The sequence below is a fragment of the Silurus meridionalis genome, chromosome 21 (assembly GCF_014805685.1).
Source record: "Silurus meridionalis isolate SWU-2019-XX chromosome 21, ASM1480568v1, whole genome shotgun sequence".
Classification (NCBI taxonomy): Eukaryota; Metazoa; Chordata; class Actinopteri; order Siluriformes; family Siluridae; genus Silurus; species Silurus meridionalis.
Window position 1 is genome coordinate 3,834,974 of NC_060904.1, and position 18,809 is coordinate 3,853,782.

At 39.7% G+C, this 18,809-nt stretch overlaps 1 protein-coding gene across 4 annotated transcripts in view; it reads right to left on the reverse strand.

The window, feature by feature from the left end:
- Positions 1–7,458: 7,458 nt before the first annotated feature.
- c21h8orf34 (chromosome 21 C8orf34 homolog) overlaps positions 7,459–18,809 on the reverse strand; it is a 76,968-nt gene continuing 65,617 nt past the window's right edge. For 3 of the 4 annotated variants that reach the window (XM_046834045.1, XM_046834046.1, XM_046834043.1), the window contains 3 exons: positions 14,429–14,865; positions 12,606–12,702; positions 7,459–9,127 (listed from right to left, as the gene is read on the reverse strand). In XM_046834045.1, the coding sequence (XP_046690001.1) occupies positions 9,066–9,127; positions 12,606–12,702; positions 14,429–14,865 (596 nt within the window). In that variant the 3' untranslated portion in view covers positions 7,459–9,065. The remainder of the gene's footprint in view (positions 9,128–12,605; positions 12,703–14,428; positions 14,866–18,809) is intronic. The other variant, XM_046834044.1, reaches the window with a different exon arrangement.

An 18,809-nucleotide genomic window follows, 5' to 3' on the forward strand; every position in this document is an offset into this window, starting at 1 on the left:
CGATCCAATTTAATTTAAGAGTATTAAGGCTGACTTATGGACCCCACAGCAGTACAACGCTGCAGGGGGCCTACGGGACCAAATTACACGAATCCACACAAAAATCCTAAAGCATCCTCAGTTTATAACCTCGGGAGATGTGCATAGTGTGACTGGATGATGTGCCTAGTGGGCCTGGCTGATCAGAGATTCAGCAGACTTCAGTTTCATTAAAAAAACTTTTTTTCTTTTCCAGTAGAAGAGTATTGGTTATGTCCAAAACCACAGCCTACTTTACTAAACAGCACGTCAAAGCAGATTGGTGTATATCTGGACAAATACAAGACATCAGAAGTTCTGCAGCGGTGTCTGGATTCAGTGTTTTTCAGAATTCAAAAATCTACCTTTTTTTTTATCTGTGGCATTATGCCTTCCAAAAGTCTTTTTATGGAGATAAAAATACAAATGAATAGAATTGAACTTTTAGTCAGTATTGCAATTCCTCCCAGAGTTGTTAAATATGGATAGGGCTGAGATCAGAGCTCTATAGCAGGCCATTCATGATGGAACGGCTTTGTGCACAGGGGTATTGTCATGCTAGAACTAATTTGGGTCATTTTGGGAAAAATTTCATACTAATGCATTCGAAGGTATAATTGTGTGCAAACTTTTTGGTATCAGTTTTGGAAAAATCATACTTTTGTCCATAGACTCTATCTATCTATCTATCTATCTATCTATCTATCTATCTATCTATCTATCTATCTATCTATCTGTCTGTCTGTCTGTCTGTCTGTCTGTCTGTCTGTCTGTCTGTCTGTCTGTCAATCATTAAATATTTACCTCATTAGTTTGTTTGATCGCTTATTTATTCATTTACTATTAAATATAAAGCCTGCCAATAACTTATATGATTAAATATGAACCCTACTTTTTATTAACCGAACCCTGGCCACGGCTTCTAAAAAATCAATGATTTACTGGTATAAACTTATCACTGAGAAAACTGACTGACTGCTCGCCAGCATGAAAATTAAATCTTCCCATTCGTGTGACTTTTTGTTGCGTCCTGCGGGACCCCGATGTCTAATGTTTCTGGTCAGTTCTCCAGTAAGCTTTCTTAAATACAATGATAAACATAGAACAAATATTGGACAGTGGAACAAAAATCTGAAAGGCAGAAACAAGAGTCCTTAGTGATTATAAACAATTATTAAAATAAATAGAGCCTCATCCGATTCGCGCCATCGCCATTTGAAGATTGGATGATTATTTGCAGCCGGTTTATTCGGTTCTAATAAGCGTGAGCACCGTGATCCACTAAGACTTTAAATTCATGTAGGTATGTGACGCTTTGAACCCGAGCTGATCGACTGTACAGTGACATCGCATCAGGAGCTGACTTTTCAAAAACTAAAGAAAAATTAAAAGTTTGTAGATAAAAACAGCAATTGCAGCAAGGTGGCCATGACCAAGGAATAAGAAGAAGAAGATGAGCTGGTCCAGATAATTTTCATATTTTCTTTCTTGGTTTTTTGTGTTGATCATAATTAATATGCACATTTAAGTAAATATATAAAATAACTAATTAAAGGTTTTGTAGAAATAAAATGGTCAGAGATGAATTTTTTTAAAGTTCATTTTATATCCTGGAAGGTGGAGGAAACGAGGCGGAGGGTTCTCCAATATTAATTTTACCTAGGGCCTTCAAATGTCTAGAACTGACCCTGTATCCTGTAGATTCCAATTTCCAAACTTTTAAGAAACTAAGAACCCTTTAATATACAAAGAAACCATTGAAGAAGATCATAGTGGGCACAAAATAAGAGTTAAGCTAATCAAGGATTCCCAGCTGGTTCCTGCGCTTCAATTGTTGACAAACTTCTGATGATCCACACGTTGTTTTCGGATGTTTATTCTTGCTGTGGGTTGAACTCAGGATCAAACCTTGATGTCTATTCAGGCATTCACATTATCCAAACCACAAACGCATCTGTGGCCCTCTAAGGCCAAATCCATCATTTACTTCTGCCAGGCTTGTTGGGGAAATGGAAACGGTTTCAGAAATGCAATGAAATTATTCCAAAATTTTTTTCAGAGGCCAGACTTTGGTTTCCGATTCATATGGCATGGTTTAAAACTTGCCATGTGCTCAGAATTTGGCTACATTCTCCACCATCGTTTCATCAAGCAGGTGAAATCAATATTTTCCCATACCATCATAAGAGCTCATTTTGACCGGAAGACCTTGGCTTTTACGGTGCATAGACTGAATTGATGCAGCACATGGATGCAGAGCAGTGCCAAGATGTTATGTGTATGCCTTCAAAGCAGAACTCCTACATTTATAAGTGCGTTAAGTCAGGATTATTTCGAAGAAGTTTAGCAATAAATGCAAGTTAGTTGAGTGCAAAAATGGTGGTCAGGGTCTCACCCTGTTTTTGGGTGGTCCATGGTCTTTGAATGGAAATCCATGGACATTGGAGCATTTGGACATTGAATAAGTAGCATAAACACTAGCAAAGCATAATGCTAAGTCTGTAGTTGAAGCTCTTTACTTTTGTTTTGTTTTTTCACCTAATACTTTGGTCTTCAGCAAGATGAACAGGTTGAAAGGCTGACAGGAACCTCAGCAAGCTATTAGCACTAAACTTGTTTCTAAGGTAAGAATTATTGTAGTGTGATTGCTAATGCTACAATAAAACAGTTGTTATTCAACCTAATGCTTTCTGACAATCTTTAAGGAAAAAACGACTCCTCTACCAACATCTTCCTCTTTCTGTAAATGTGTCTTGTATGTTTCCAAATTTGGATCAAAATCAATTGTTTTTGGCAGGTGGGAACAGAGGGGTAAAGAGTACCTGAAATTGAGTAAAAGTATAGATCCCTTACTGCAAAACGTACTCCATTACAAGTTAATACTCACCAAGTGTTGATTTGTGAGGTTTTACTTTTTTACAATACAAAATACAATTGTACACCTCAACACAACCAACGATCAACACAAAAACCTCTTCAACATGCCAGAATGAACAAGTCAGTTAAAAAAAAATAAAAAAGACAAAGTAGTAAAGCAATCTTTCAAAAATGTATCTTCAATTAACAAATAAAATCTAAGTATTATGTCAAAAAAGTACAAACCATTAGTATTCAATGAACTAATCAAATTAAAGTGAATTATTAAAAAAAAAAGCCAAACCAAAAATTCAGAGCTGACTGTGATTTGATGCCCTCTCAGTGTCAAAGCTGGTTCTCAATTTGCTTGGAATTTATTTGAGCTCTTTTTAGACTGAAAACGAGGCCAGAAGGTATAAAAAGTCACTCACAGGCAGCAGATGTTGGTCAAGGAGTGTTGAGCCTTAATGACATCTTCAGAGGTGCAAAATGTAATTGGTAACAGTCATTGTCATGAACATATAGTGGAGTAAAAAGTCCATATTCTGACTCATAAATGTAGTTGTGCAGCGAGACAAAGTTGGTTATATCTTCAATACTCAGTAAAATGAAAGTAGAAAGTAGCCAAAAGTGTGTTAAGTACAGTAACAAAGTACATTTACTTAAATACTTTACACCACAGTCTGATACAGACACAGGACGCACATAGATTCTTGCTTTTGTACTTCTAGACACTTGTACTTCAACTTCGTCGAACATCCTGCAGGTTTTACAGACTACTTCGACCTCCTGAGGCCAATTTCAATCATGCAGACATACACTGAGTGTTCCATTCAAGAAAAGTAGACATAAAGTCCCAGATATTGTCCATTTGTGCTTGCAATCAAATCCAAATGAATATACTTGATTCAGAAGAAAGCAATAAAAGTATTACCATCCATGGTGATGAACTTTAAATAACATCTCTCCGGTTTGGAAAAAAAAGCCAAGCTGTAAATCGGTGACTTGTTAGAATGGCACACGTGCAAACAGTTACAACTAATAACGTAGATCCAGAGCGAGGTAAGTTCTCCCTAACCACATCCCTCATTCCTAACACCAGTCTAAACATTATAAGGGAAATACCTGAATGAGATGGTACACATACCACAGTTAATAAAAATTGCAATTTCTTTCACAGGAGACTGATGACTGTTGAATCCCAGCCGTTCTTCATAACTATGTTTTTTGGAAAAATAGCAGACATGCTGAGGCTTCTTGAAACCCACATCCTGCTCAAAATCGATGTTAGGAGGTTTAAAGAGGGCCAGTATGGTAGTATGCTGGCACCGGCCTGCTGATCTCACGCTCCTGTCTGAATAAATGGGTCTGAGAGGAAAAAGATGTGAGAAGCTGCTGATTGTTGGTCGGTCATAAGGTTATTTGCGCACACACCCACACATAAAACACACACACTCACGGACCTATGCTGATATTTATGAGGAATTGCAATGGAAATGGGAGGCGATGGAGCCTGGAGAGATTAGTTCCTGGGAGAGGTTTAGACGTGAGTTTCAATATTAGTTTGAATAAATCTTATCGTGTAGAAAGGAAGGCGTATCCTGCTGATCCGCGTTTGTTTAAGGCCCTGCTGACCTTTCGGGAAAAAGCCGAGATCATTACGACTGGAAGAAGTTGAGGCATGAAACAAGATCCGCTGAAATCTCAATAGCGTCAGCTCTGAAAACAACATCTGTCAGGCTGATGGAGAAATCGCGGGGTTTAACTGACTCTAACGAGAAGTAAAACTTCCAGAGTATACAGCGAATGTCACACGAATGTGCGATTGTTGTAAAATATGTCAGTGGTGCTGGAGCCTGGGTTAAAGACCAAGTGTGACTTGGACCCGGTTCAGATGCAAACAAATCTTTTCCACTGAAATTGCTGCCCGGAAACAAAATAGCCGGACTCTTGCGTCTCTCTCGAGGGTGAACGCTTTTTTTTAACAAATTTACAGCCTACTTAGAAACAAAACCTGGTTCAGAGGTGAACCCCGGTCAAGATTCGTGCTTTTTTTCCATCACTAGGAGGTCCTGTTAATAATTCGGAGATGTCCAATGTATTTTTATTCAACGTGGCTTTTGCTCAAAAGGCTGAACAAAGTGAACGAGTTTTATTTTCCATCGATGTTCTGACTTCAACCGTTGTCATGCCAACAACCAGCAGTGTTCATAGTGATGTCACTGTTATAGCTGTTTTTATTGAAATATGGCTCACCAAAGCTAATGACCACAAATCAAGAAGACAATCTACTGCCTGAGAAATATATAGAACTGTAATTCAGAAATTTGAATGGATTCCACTTTAAGCCCATTACATCAACGGTTAAACTATCACCTAATGGTTTCCATTACCTCCATTAATGTTTGTATATACCATCATATCATTATTACCAAACCATAAAAACTATTGTAGAAACTGGCCAGAATCTGGATGCTCAATATTTCCCACTGGTGTCCAGTAGATCCTATTCCAGTTCTATTGGTCCTTTAAGGTATCCACAAGACATAACATGTCACCAATAGAAATGACCCACAAAGACCATTACAGTTTCCATTAAAATCAATTAAACTTTTATTGCACTTGGCAGACGCCCTTATCCAGAGCGACTTACATTTTATCTCATTTTATACAACTGAGCAGCTATGGGGCTTTGCTTAGGGGCTCTGGAGTGGCAGCTTGGTACAGCAGGGATTTAACCTTCCGACCTTCAGATTCAAGTCTAAAGCAATAACCACTAAGCTACAATCTCCCAATAACCATTACAACTTCAATAATAAAGTCAGAATTGGATAGTACATTTCCATTTATGGAAACTGAAATTATTCATATGAGCAAAGATCTCAGAAGCATTTGAGGGTTGAAGGCCTTGCTGGCAGTGGTATGGCTGTGGACCTTCTGATCAGTGGTCCAACACCACCTCCATCATGACAATATTTAGAGCAAGAAATTGCGATATTTAAAACCTGCATATTCTATTTATTTTTATCACTGTTTACACCACCATAAAATTACATTATGCTGCCAGAAATGTGTAAACTCCTGACTTTCACACCTATATGAGCATGGTGGATATTCCAATTCCAAAACCATGGACATCCAGTCCATTTTAAAACTCCTAAATCCCCCTTTTTGAAGCTATAATAACCCTTTCTCGGAAGACTGGGATTCCCCAAACCGTTGCCACAAAGTTAGAAGTGTATGATTGTGAAAAAAAACTCTTTGTATGCTCTAGTACTAACATTAACCTTTACTGGAACTAAGCAGCCCACACCCCAAAAAACAGCCCAGGACTATTATCCCTCCTCCACCAAACTTTACTCTTGGCAACACATTCTGGTAGGTAGTGTTCTCCTGGGATCTGCCAAACCCTGATTCCTTCACTAGACGGCCAGATAGTAATTCATCACTTCAGAAAATGACTCCACAAATCCAGATTTCCGACAGCCTGCTTCATACCAGCTGCAGCTTCGCATGGTGATCTTCGGGCTTGTGTTGCAGCTGCTCAGCCATCAAAACCCATTTCAGGTTTCTGTGCATGACGCACTGTTCTTGCGTTGATGTTGCTTCCAGAGGCAGGTTTAAAGTCTGTAGTGAGTGACGCAACTGAAGATTTCTAAAAGTGGCATCTTACGTATTTTTCAGTGGTGGGCGGTCAGGGACAGCAAAGCCTTATCTGCTGGACTAAACACTATCAGAAGCACTGTCCTACATTTACAATCTAAATTTTAATATTTCTTCCATAAAATTGTATTAATTTATTCCCAACAGTTTCATCTCTTCATTTCGTAGGATTTCTCTTGGCTGCACTGCCTCCAGAACGTTTGTGTGGATGTTAGATTTTTTGTCCAATCAGATTTCAGCCTCTATGTGCTGCCATGTCAATCTAATCTGCCCAAAGCCTTCAAAGTCTGTCCTGCTGGCCTTTTTTATTGAGTCTCCTTAAGAAAAAGTCTGTTTCTTTAACCAATCAGATTTCAAATTCGCGTCACAAGGCAGCTAGCTGGCCCAGAATAGCGTCAGCATTTTTCTGTCCCTTGATTGGTTGGTCAGAGGGAAACTGTTACAGCCACGTTCGACCGGCAAAACACGTGTGTAGCTCTGCACATTAATACATCTGAATTAGACTTTTTTTTACACCCACAATGGCTGACAAAGGAAGAGTAGGTTGTATTTTATTTACATTTTTATGGTTTTGTCATGTTATTAGACAAATATTGATTCTGAACTGCTCCAGATGATGAAGGTGCACATTATTGCGTTTTTGTATTGTATTGATGGTTTCTATAATTGCGAATTGATAGTGGTGGTATTAAGAGGTGCATTAAGTCAAGTAAGTCCCCACTGAAGGCCCAGGTACCAAATGCACGGCCCACCACTGGTATTTTTAATACACTGACACTGTTTATCTATGGAAATCATAGTCACCTGACAGCAACTATGTTCAGCTGAATCCCTTGAGGTGGGGTGTCCACGTATTTGTACACCTTATACAGTGTTTATAGCCATATAGTTCTATAAAAACGGATACAGGACAAGACGAGGAACGGTATAAATCATTTTAATTTGCATCATACAAGGGGTAGCAGGCTATATAGTGCATCGTTGGTACAAAATAATAAATAAATCTCGTTCCACATCTCACCGTTCGTTGTAGGAAGTAAAAGAGTGCTTGCTGTGTTGTTCGTGAAGGGCAGTGATACACGTGAGAAAGCCTCTTTTACACTGTATGATTCCGTCACATGTATCCCAGAAGAAAAGAAAATATCGCACTTTCTGTCACTAGCAATAGAGATACTTGGATTTAAAGGAAACGCCTAGGTTCTGTGTATGCCTTCGAAAGTGAGGTAATAAGGATGATTTTGGCATCTTTTGCACACTTTAAAACAGCTAATAATGGACCTGTCGCTGTCCAGTGAGCTTTTGGTCAAGTCACCTGACGTTCAGACACTCTCTAGCGGCACTCCAGGTTTTTTTTTTGGATGGAGTGACACCAAATCTGCTGCGCTGAGCCGAATCTTTTGGCATGACGTGCGATTTTTAAAAATAAAATCAACCTAATAATCATACAGTGTAAAACAGGCTTAAGGGTGCTCCTTTACATTTTACACATCCATCCAACGCTGAACAAGGTTTGAGTTACCTTTGCGGTTATCAAAAATATGTTTTTTTTTCTATCCGCTGGCACATACAGTCGTACACATGACTTCAACGCAAGGCCAATGTGTCGAGAAACCGTCCCCCGTAATTCAAACGAGAAGCATGCTAACAAATCAGCTCAAACAGATACACGGCATTCTTATCGACATACTACATTCTCTAATTTTCAAGTATTTGTACTTTAGCATACAGATGTGCCAGGTTCTAAGAAATATTAACCTCTGTGAAAAAAAAAGTACACAATCCATTTTTTTTTTGTAGGAAGTATAACAAAATAAGTCACAATGTTCAAAATGCCCGTTTAGATTGCATACGTAGGATTGGGTCTCGGTCTGAAGTTGTCACGTTATAAGCCTGTAAAAAAAAAAAAAAAAGATTAGTTGTTTAGAGACGGGTTTTCGTTTAAATCCAACCACTATTACGAATAATGGCTGCGATAATGACCATAAACAGACCTATTAATATTAGAACATGCCAAAGACAAACATGAAAGTATAAAAACCAACTGCTGTACGAATTGCCATCCAGTCAGATCTTTTATGGTGTGTGTGTTTGTGCATGGATCTAGATGAAGTCGCAAAGAGAAACCCCCTGTATAATCCCTCCCTCTCCTCATAAGAACAACGACCGCAGACGGAGCGGCCAGACGTTTCTCTCACTCCTTTGCCTCTGGAGCTGCCTGAGTCAATGGAAATGGGCATCAGACATGCTCTTTCCTCACCAGCAGCCTGTGGACTCTTGCAGCCGCTCTATATCTTCTAATAAAGATGTGGTAATAATAGGCAGCTATACAAACGCGGGTGAAGGCATCTGACTCAGTCGTGATTAATTTGAAGGGAAAGGCTAAGCAGCATGAGATATGTCTGGGATGAGATCACTGACAGAGAGTGAGGGAATAGAAAAATTCTCATACTGGGCTTGTCAGGTTTGTTTGGACCCTTCTGGGGTTGCCTCTTTATTCTTTCCTTCTCAGCTTGGCAACCTTGCAAACATTAAGCAGGCTTACCTGAGAACACTGATCGTTTATTGGCATCTCTCATTCCTCCAGGGTTACCTACAAATAAGCAGAGAAAAGGGAAAAGATTTAATAGGGAACACTGAAGAATGATGTTTTTTGGGCAGATGGATTAATGGATAAAGGGGTGGATATTTGCATAAAGAAAAAAAGGAAAATTGGGCAAAGACTCTGGAATATATAATGTATAGATTTGTAGATCCAGGATGGAGGCTGAATGTGCAGATGATAAGGATGGTAAAAGATTATTCAGTGCAAATTTGGATGGATGGCTTGCAGACTAGGAGCACAGAAGGATGGATAGATTGAAAGCCAAATGGAAATGTAGACTAATTCAAGGTTGTAGATGTAGATGTAAAAAAAACACTTTAGTGATTGATGCCAGTAGGGAAGGATGACTTGGATAACTTAGATAAATGGAAAAATAAATAAATGGATAGATGGATGGATGACAAGATAAGAAGGCAGATGAATGGCTGTGAATACTTTACAGTATGATGCAATGTTAACAGCTTGTGACTAGATAAATGGTGTAAATTGATAGATTCATGAATTAAGGGATGGATGGATGAATGGATGGATGGATGGATGGATGGATGGATGGATGGACGAAATGCTTTTAAAGGCTGATGCTTTTTAACAGCTGGGTGGACAGATAAATGGGTGGATGGATAGTGTGGATGGATGCATTAATTGTTGCTGATGGATGATGCGGTTGGACAAACAGATATAATATGAATGAAAGATGGGTCGATAATATAAACCGAGCATGAACGAATGGACATAATTACAACATGCATCAGTGGATAAATGAGATAATGGGTGACTGGCTGGATGGATGAATGAATGAGCAGATGGATGGATGGATGGATGGATATATAGATGGCAAGGCAGATAAATAGTATCGTTTTACAGAATTCTGCAATGTGGATAGTTGGGTGAACGGACGGACGGACGGACGGACGGACGGACGGACGGACGGACGGACGGACGGACAGACAGACAGACAGACAGACAGACAGACAGACAGACAGACAGATAGATAGATAGATAGATAGATAGATAGATAGATAGATGGGTGGATCAGTGGATCGGTGGATGGATAGAGTGGTTATATGCATGAATTGCTGGTGATGGATGATGTGACCGACAGATGTACTATGAATGAAAGATGGTTTAACGAGTATTAACTGAACAGGAATGAATGGAAATACCTACAGCATGCATGGGGTATTAATGTATTAATGGACAGATGATGCACATGGATGCATCAAGAGTTAGGGAGATGGTTGTTGAAATAGATGCAAGATGGACAGTATGACGTACGGTGATGGTAAATAGTAGATAGATGGGTGGTTGAATCACTGACTGGATGGATGTTTGGATAGACAGATAGATATAAGTGGATAGATGAAAGACAAAGATAAAAAGATAGATAAAGTTCGTGGATGGATAATTGGATGGAAGGACAGGTGGACAAATGGTTGAGTTAAAAATAAATATCCTGTACTAAGATTCCAGGGGGTCTAGATTTGTATCACACCCTGTCTGCACTCCACTATGCTAATGACCAAGCTATCCTTAGAGACATGTAACCAATATTTGCTTTGCGGTTGATGTTTTAGTGTTAGGCGTGTTTTATGCACACTTTAGCCCACAGCAGGTTGCTCATCAGGCGAACGTTCGGAATGAGGTCGAATGCATGAACCACAATAAAGGACCTCGTAAGACCAAAGGCCGTCTTTCATCTCTCAGGGTTAGTGGTTAGCCCATTCTGGAAGTCTCTGGAATAACAGGAAATGGTTATAAGCACTGCCCTCTCTCTTTCGCTGCTCGCACCATAGGCTTGGAAAAGGCTCAGAAACAACCACTGGCATGGAAGTGCAGACAGGAAAGGAGGGGAGAGTGAACCCCCTGCTGATCGGCTCAATGAGCACGTCTTTCAGCATGCCAGGCAGCACATGGACATGTCTGGTGGTTGGCACTGCCAGTGGATTTGTGGCTCATGACTCGCCTTCTTTTTAAAAAATCCGCTGCGTTATTTACTCTTATTGTATAGGAACTCTTATTGTATATTACTCTATATGCCTGTGGGATTTGCTTTGGCAAAGAGAAATCCGTCGTTCCTCTGAATCAGCTCTCGTATACAGTTACATTTTGATTTAATTGCAAGACTTTAGTTGTTCCTGCTATGTGATTTCTATAAAAAAATTGGCCCAAGCTTTGTCCTGATATGGACGGATCTGTATAAGCTGTTTACTGGATGTTAATCTGAGAGCATTTCTGCGTTCCAGAGAACAAGCACATCAAAAATGCTTAGGCCAAAATGCTGTCCTTTCCAATTAAATGAAGTCATCTGCTATAGCAAATATCGCACAACATATGATACGTTGAAAACAATACGTGTAACGATTAACACGCACTCGGCTGTCCACGCACGAGCACACTTACGTAATGTACAGGCTCCGAGCTCTGAGGCGCCCTTTCTGGGCCAGGTCTTTGATTTAAAGCAACATTAATATCATTAAAAGACTAACGGCTCCTGGAGGACTTACTGCGCAGCCTGTGCCATGCTAGTGGACTAAAAATGAGATCAGCCGTATTTATTAATGACGCTGAGGTACAGTTTGTGCAGGAGAACCGGTCTCTTTTTCTGACTCTGGTGCACGCTTAAGTCTTTTGGCATTTCCTTTGAAAACGAAACCCGACGCTATAATCCGCTAGACAATATGAACACAATCGAAGAGTCTGCAGCATTTCAGCCTCCAAGCCAAACAAGGTGCAGCCAGGTACTGATACTGAGAGAGGGAGGCTTTAAAAGGCTTTGGCACGCCGAAGGAACTCACAGGCAGTCATACCTCGGCTCCACGCAGTCAGTGTCGATTACTATCCAAGAATGTCGCACGGACATATATCGCTCTTAAATTACGTGCGTGCCAATCATAAAAGGTATTGTGATGAATATAAAAAAACAATATTAGGTGTATGTAATTAGAAATCAGATCTTTCTCATATTCTGTGTAAGAAAATCTCAGGAAAAACAACGAGAGCTATTCTGTATATAAACCCACATCTATCAATATTAATTTAACTCCCATTACTACACCTTTAATACCTGCTATAACACTGTCAACTTTTATGCGCTTTTTGAACATCCCATTCCACATTTACTCCCCATTTGCTGTTATAATAACCTGGATTTTGGAGTGTGTGTGGTGATTTGTACTTATTCAGCCACAAGAGTGTTATTAAAGTCAGGTACTGATGTAGGTGAAGTGAGGAGGTCTGGGGTGCAATCAGTTTTCAGTTAATCCCAAAGGTATTCAATAGGGTTGATGTCAGAGCTCTATTGCAGGAGATCTTCCACTCCAACACACAGAGACAGAGAGAGAGAGAGAGAGAGAGAGAGAGAGAGAGAGAGAGAGAGAGAGAGAGAGAGAGAGAGTACAGCAGCTCCAGTAAGTGCTCAGTAAAGGTTGGTGTAAATGTAAACAGGGGAAAGCTTCATTATACTTACACTTGTCTTGCTCTGGACGCTCCATACACTCGCTCTCAGTTTCACTGGGGATGAGCCAAGGCTGTCTGACGGCCTGCAGCTGCCGGTAAAACTCATCCTACACACACACACACACACACACACACACAATTACTACACCGGAGTAAAAATTTGTTAAAAAGGTTTGCCAGCTTCGCCAAAATATAATAAAACCATATTAAATTTGTAATGGTTTTATTGGTTATAATGGAATTGTATTGGGCCCTGTGGGTCTCTACTGTTAACTTGGTGCCTTCTATTGATGGCAGGTTACACTATTTGAAAATATCATATTGTAATATTAATGCTTTAGAAAAACTTTGAGTAAATCAATCATTGTATAAAACCCTAAAAATCGTCAGCAGTCTAGTGACTTCCATGTCGAATGGCGTATTAGCGTACGGAAAGAGTCGGATCTTCACGTTACGCCGAGATCTTCGTCTCAGCCGATCTCGAAGCGTAAAGCGAGACAGCTGGCACGCGTGTGCAAGTCAGAAGCATTGCTTCAACAGATGTTTTTATTTTCCCTTCGAGTTAAAGTGCACCTCGGAGTCGAGTCCTCAGGGCCACCGACTAATAAATAAATTGCCCTGCATTCCCTTCTGTGCACTTTCATGCCTTCTCGTCTTTCAGTGTTGAAAGGTAATGGTGGTCCATGGCCTACCAGGCAGAGGATGCAGTCATGGATTTTTGCTACATTTCAGGTCTAAATTACCTACAGGAAGGCAAAAAAAAGAAAAACAGAAAGACAAATTGTCCTCTGTTCTCCTGTGTTGCTTGAACATCAGATCTGCGAGTCAGACTGTTTCCACTTCACCAGCACGCCAGGTGGCTCGAATCAAAAAGCCTTCGGTGACCTGATGTTTCTTATAACATCACTAAAGCACTAAGTGTAGGATCAGTTAAGGGGTAACGGTAAAAACTGTGAGCCCCCAGGAGTGACGAATACAGGGCCTTATAAAGGGCTTTAGTGCCTTTGTGACAAAGTCTATGAAAGTATACTAAAAAATCAACCACAGGAGGATGAGAAAACCAGTCCATATATGTATCAGGTCTCAAATATGTGTCAGATTTTACTGGTAGCTCAGGTTTACGAGCTTTACACGCTTCACGGATCCTTTACAAGCCTGTGGGAAGCCTGTGACAGAAGCTCTACCCTTAACAGTGACCCAGATATGTTCCAGAAATCCTGGAACTTCTGGTTGAGATGAATTTCATCAGTATTTGTGAGATTTGTATTAAAAAAACTCATGGCCAAATTGAAGATGAACTGGGGACTACATCAGTGAGTCTCCGACTATGTAAATTTACACAAACTTAGGTAGTATATGAGCATGTTTCTGTCCTAAATATCTTGTGTAAATACTTAAAAACATATAAATCCATATGTTCTTGTTTATTTGCACAATTTCATAGATTTAGATAATTACACTTGTTCCTAATGAACCAGAGCACATAGTTAGCTGGCTAGTTCGCTAAGGCAGCTAGCTTGTATTACTGAATACTGTAGATAGAGTAGCAAATATTTCTAGCTTAGCGTGGCCAACCTGTAGCTTTCTGGCTTCTACATTGTTATTTTTTGTGTCACAAAACGAATATTAGATAAATGTATGCTGACATGTTGGTGAATGTGTGTGTGTGCGAGAGAGAGAGAGAGAGAGAGAGAGAGAGAGAGAGAGAGAGAGAGAATGAGAGAAAGCACCCAAAGTCAAAGATCCCCAACAGCTTTCCACTTTACACAACATAATTTCTCCTTCATGTTTTTGCTCTTATTGGCTCTCAAGGTCACGTGTCCCAGAGCTCACCTCTGACAGTGTGCTGCGCAGACTAAAGCTGTCTGTGCTGCTGAGACCTGGCGGGGTCAAAAGAGGTTGCGTTATTTGCCCAGTCGGGGTAACCGGTCTGCTTCTTGAGCGCCTGTATATACGATCTGGGTTTCCGTGGCTAGTATTAGGTATAGAACGCATCATGAGGCTCTTAGGGGTCAGGGGCCTGCTTGGCGTCTGCGGCCTGCTCGGAGTCTGGGCTCGGCTGCAGGGGTTGCTGGGAGATTGAGTTCGGCTGATGATGAGAGGCAGCATGGGAGTCTTGCTTGGAGAGTTGGGTTTGGATCTGAAGCCTGGCACAGGTGGCGCATTGGCACTGTGGGGGTTCATGGGCAGGAGCAAGCTGCTGTGGGGGCTGATGGGGCTCCTGCTGAGCTTGCCTTGTTCAGCCAGCTTGGCCAAGTCCTTCTCCACCTCTGGAAGGAATAAAAATGAATTAGCTCTATAATGGAATAAATATACACAGCTTCGTTCCACATTGTCTTTAAACCCTTGAATTGCGTTAGGAGAAAATAAACAATCCACAAAATAGACTGTTGATGGGTCCGGGTTCCCCAGATGTTCTTTCTTTCTCATGGTAATTATACCACAGTGCCATCGAACTTCCAAATCTTTAGCAATTTTTTTTATCATTAAAATGCATTAACTTTTTTATAGAAACAACTAATTCACTAATAAATACTTTATAAGGACAAACATTTGTGGACATCTGACCATAAGATTTGTGTTTGCTTTTAAAACAACCAATTAGCACATTTAGTCCCCATCAGCTGTCATAATAACCTCCACTCCTCTGGGAAGATGTTCCACTGGAGATTTGTGCTTGTTCAGACACAAGAGCATTAGTAAAGTTGTGCACTTTAGCTGTAGGTGAGGTAAGGAGGCCTGGGGTGGATTCAGTATTATAATTTATTCCAAAGGTTTTCTATAGGGATGTGTTCAAATCTCTAAAGCAGGCCACTCTGACCCATGTAAAGCATATCTTAATAGAGCTGGCTTCATGCACAGGGGCATTGTTGGAACAGATTTGGATCTCCTAGTTCAAGTGAAGGGAAAGTGTAATTGTACCCCATCCAAAGACATTCTGCACAATTGTGGCCCTCCAACTTTGTGGTAACAGTTTGGGGAAGAAGCACATATGAAAAGTCAGGTCTAAATACTTTTGTCCATATAGTGTTTAAAAGAACTGTAGAGAAATATATAAACTGAAAAGTAGAGGTGAATATTGTGAATATTTACCTTCTAAATATATATATATATATATATATATATATATATATATATATATATATATATATATATATATATATATATATATATATGTGTGTGTATATTTAGAAGTAAAATATGCTCCTATTCCCAATCCACAGGCATAACAAGAACTTTAAGTGCTGTGCGTATTGCTTTTTACGGCTATTCATTTAAAAAAATCACCAGGGGTTGACCGAATGTTGTTAAATACTGAACTGTACATGAAGGTTAATCTGCCAGATCACAACCGTAGTCCTGCTGGGAACATCTGAGACAGCCTGTTTTTGTGATTTATACATCCTTACACACCTGAATCAGCTTGTGGAGAGCTTGATAATGATCCACTGAGTCGAAACAGGTGCGTACAAGTAGGATAAGCCCCCTAAAAAATCACCCGTGCTGTGTTTTAAAAATGTGTCTGAAGATCAGTTAGCCATTTACATTGGGTTCAATGAACAAAAAAAACGGTTAAAATAGTATTAACCATCTGATATATGGGACTGATGGATTTAAAAATGAATGAATGAATGAACACAATGATGTGTGAAATGTTAAAAGTTTTTGTAATAACAGCACAATTTTTCCCAAAATGTAAATGTTTTTGTACTAAACCCATACTTTTTTATCCACTTTGAGCTACTGTTACTGATAAATAAATAGATAAATGAGGCATGTCATGTTACCAAAATGCAAAGTCATGTATTACAAGCATTACAAAGCACACTGACACTAAAGACTCCTCCGATAGATGTTAATAAACACGACAAATGAACGTCCAAGATATGTAAACGTGAACACCGCAAAAGTCAGCCGGTGCGCTTCCTGAATCACACATGCTGTTGACTAATCCGTCACATATTTAGTCAGCAATGCGAGAGCGTCGCTTCCTGCTGTTTGCCCTGGAGTGTTTTTAATAGGAGTATTTACTAGCTGTGTAAATTGTGGGAGAGGCTGCTTCCTCTGACAGAGTTCAAAACCCACAGAGCCACAGCTCCTCTGAAATATCCTGGTTGGCTTCAGTAGGTGTTCCCATGTTGTTGTTTTTGCTCTGTCTTTCTCCTCCCAGTTTTTTAAAGAGAACATCTGGGCATCGCTACGCTTTGAGATGATTACCACTACTTTTATTTTTTTTGGGAGGGGCCGGTATCTGCGTGTTTTGGAAAAAAACGTCAATTCCACCCATGGCCAGGAACGATCATATTCATAACAGGATTATGAGATTACAAGTATTCCACATGTCATCCACACACAGAGTCAGACTTCTATCACAGGAAACACAGCTTTAAAAAAATTAAGAAAAAAGAAAGAAAAATAAAGACCTAAATGATTCCAGGCTCATCTGTTTTGTGGATGTTTCCTGGTTTCTCATCAATTTGGCTTCATGTGTTTGTCAGACCTCAATGTGTTATTTGTATTATTTGTTCCTACTAAGATCATGTTTTTGTAAACTTCGTGAAAGAATGATGGAATGTTGTGACATAAATGCACGTTTATATCTTATCTGCAGTATGTAAGGACTTTTGGACACGGCATACTGAAAATAATCAACAACAAGACAAACCCATCCTATAACAGATAAAAGCCTGAATGCTCAATGACCTCTGCTCTAAAAACTTATTTACTGAGTTTTACAGAGTGCTGACACTAAAGTCTCCTTCCTCATATATTAAAGAAGCATAATTATGATTTTCCAGCCAGAAAAGAGACCAAAACTTAATAGAATACAATAGCTATCATTTAGATCAATGGTTCCCAACCTGGGAACGGGTTTAATTGGTAGTGGGTCGGACAGAAAGAATACATAACTTACATTATTTCCTTTTTCTGTATCATCTGATTCTGAACTATGTTTTATTTTGGAAAATTACCGGATTCTCTCCGCCACATCTGTCTATTACTCACTTTTGATGCATGTCAAGATGTTCGGTCACATGTCTTACCTCCATCCGCTACCTTCTTAAAGGGGCTGCTCCGGCCCGTAACACATTATCCATTACCGCTAAATTCAAACCCCCAAGCGAGCAAAATAAACAAAAAACAACACAGTGGATTCACGTTTTTTATTATTACATTTAGAAAACACACCTTAAATGCCAGTGAAAATATTGTCTGACATTAAATCGGTCCGTGGCGCAAGAAAGGTTGGGGACCACTGATTTAGATGGTTTTGCCAGCACTATGAATGCTATATGAATGAAAGTATTGGGAACCCTGACTTTTCCAGACATTTGTGGTTCATCTTCAAATTGAATCCCATAGTTGTAGGCAGTAGCATCACATTTGATGGCTGTAAAACGCCATGTTTACATGTTTACCGCTGTGTAGCATCATGACATGACAAAGTGTTTCCACAGACAATGATTTCATGTGGTGATTTTCATTACAGATTCATGACTGTTTTAAATGCTGCCTGAGGGCCCAAAGATCACGACCAATCCATTATTGATTTTCACCCTTTTCCTTGTGCACGGAGATTTCTCCAGATTCTTTGAAACTTTTGACGATATTATGTACTGTGAATGATGTTCATGATGATATTCAACTATTTAGCGATTTTATACTGATGAACATTATACTGAAAATGTTCCACAAATTGTAGACAAAAGAATAAAGCAATACCTCGAACACAGTTAAAAAATAAAACATTTACCGTACATACTGTATTACTACTTTAAGCCTCATAGGCTGTAGAGTAAACTTTATCGGCTTTACATCGCTAGACAAGCTCATTTTCGGATTAGCGAGGTCAGATATCGCTGTGAAGTAGTAAAGGAGATGCTAGTATATAGCGCCAGGGAACGAGTGGCTGTGTTTAGATATGTCACATGATCTTGTTTATGCTGTAAAAGTGGAAAAACCGCAGCTACACACTCAAAGACGTAAACAGGATATGACTTTGCCACACGCTCCGGTGGGAACAGTCAGGGTTAAATCTGTATTTAGAAAGCAAGGGAAGTCCTACATCTTTCACTGCGGCTGAGAATCTGTTCTTATATGGAGATGTGACTACTTTTTTTAGTTAACATTTCATTATTTATCAAAACTATCGATAATTCTCAAAAGCTAACAGTTTCGCTTGCTTGCCACTTTTTAGTACATTCTACGGACA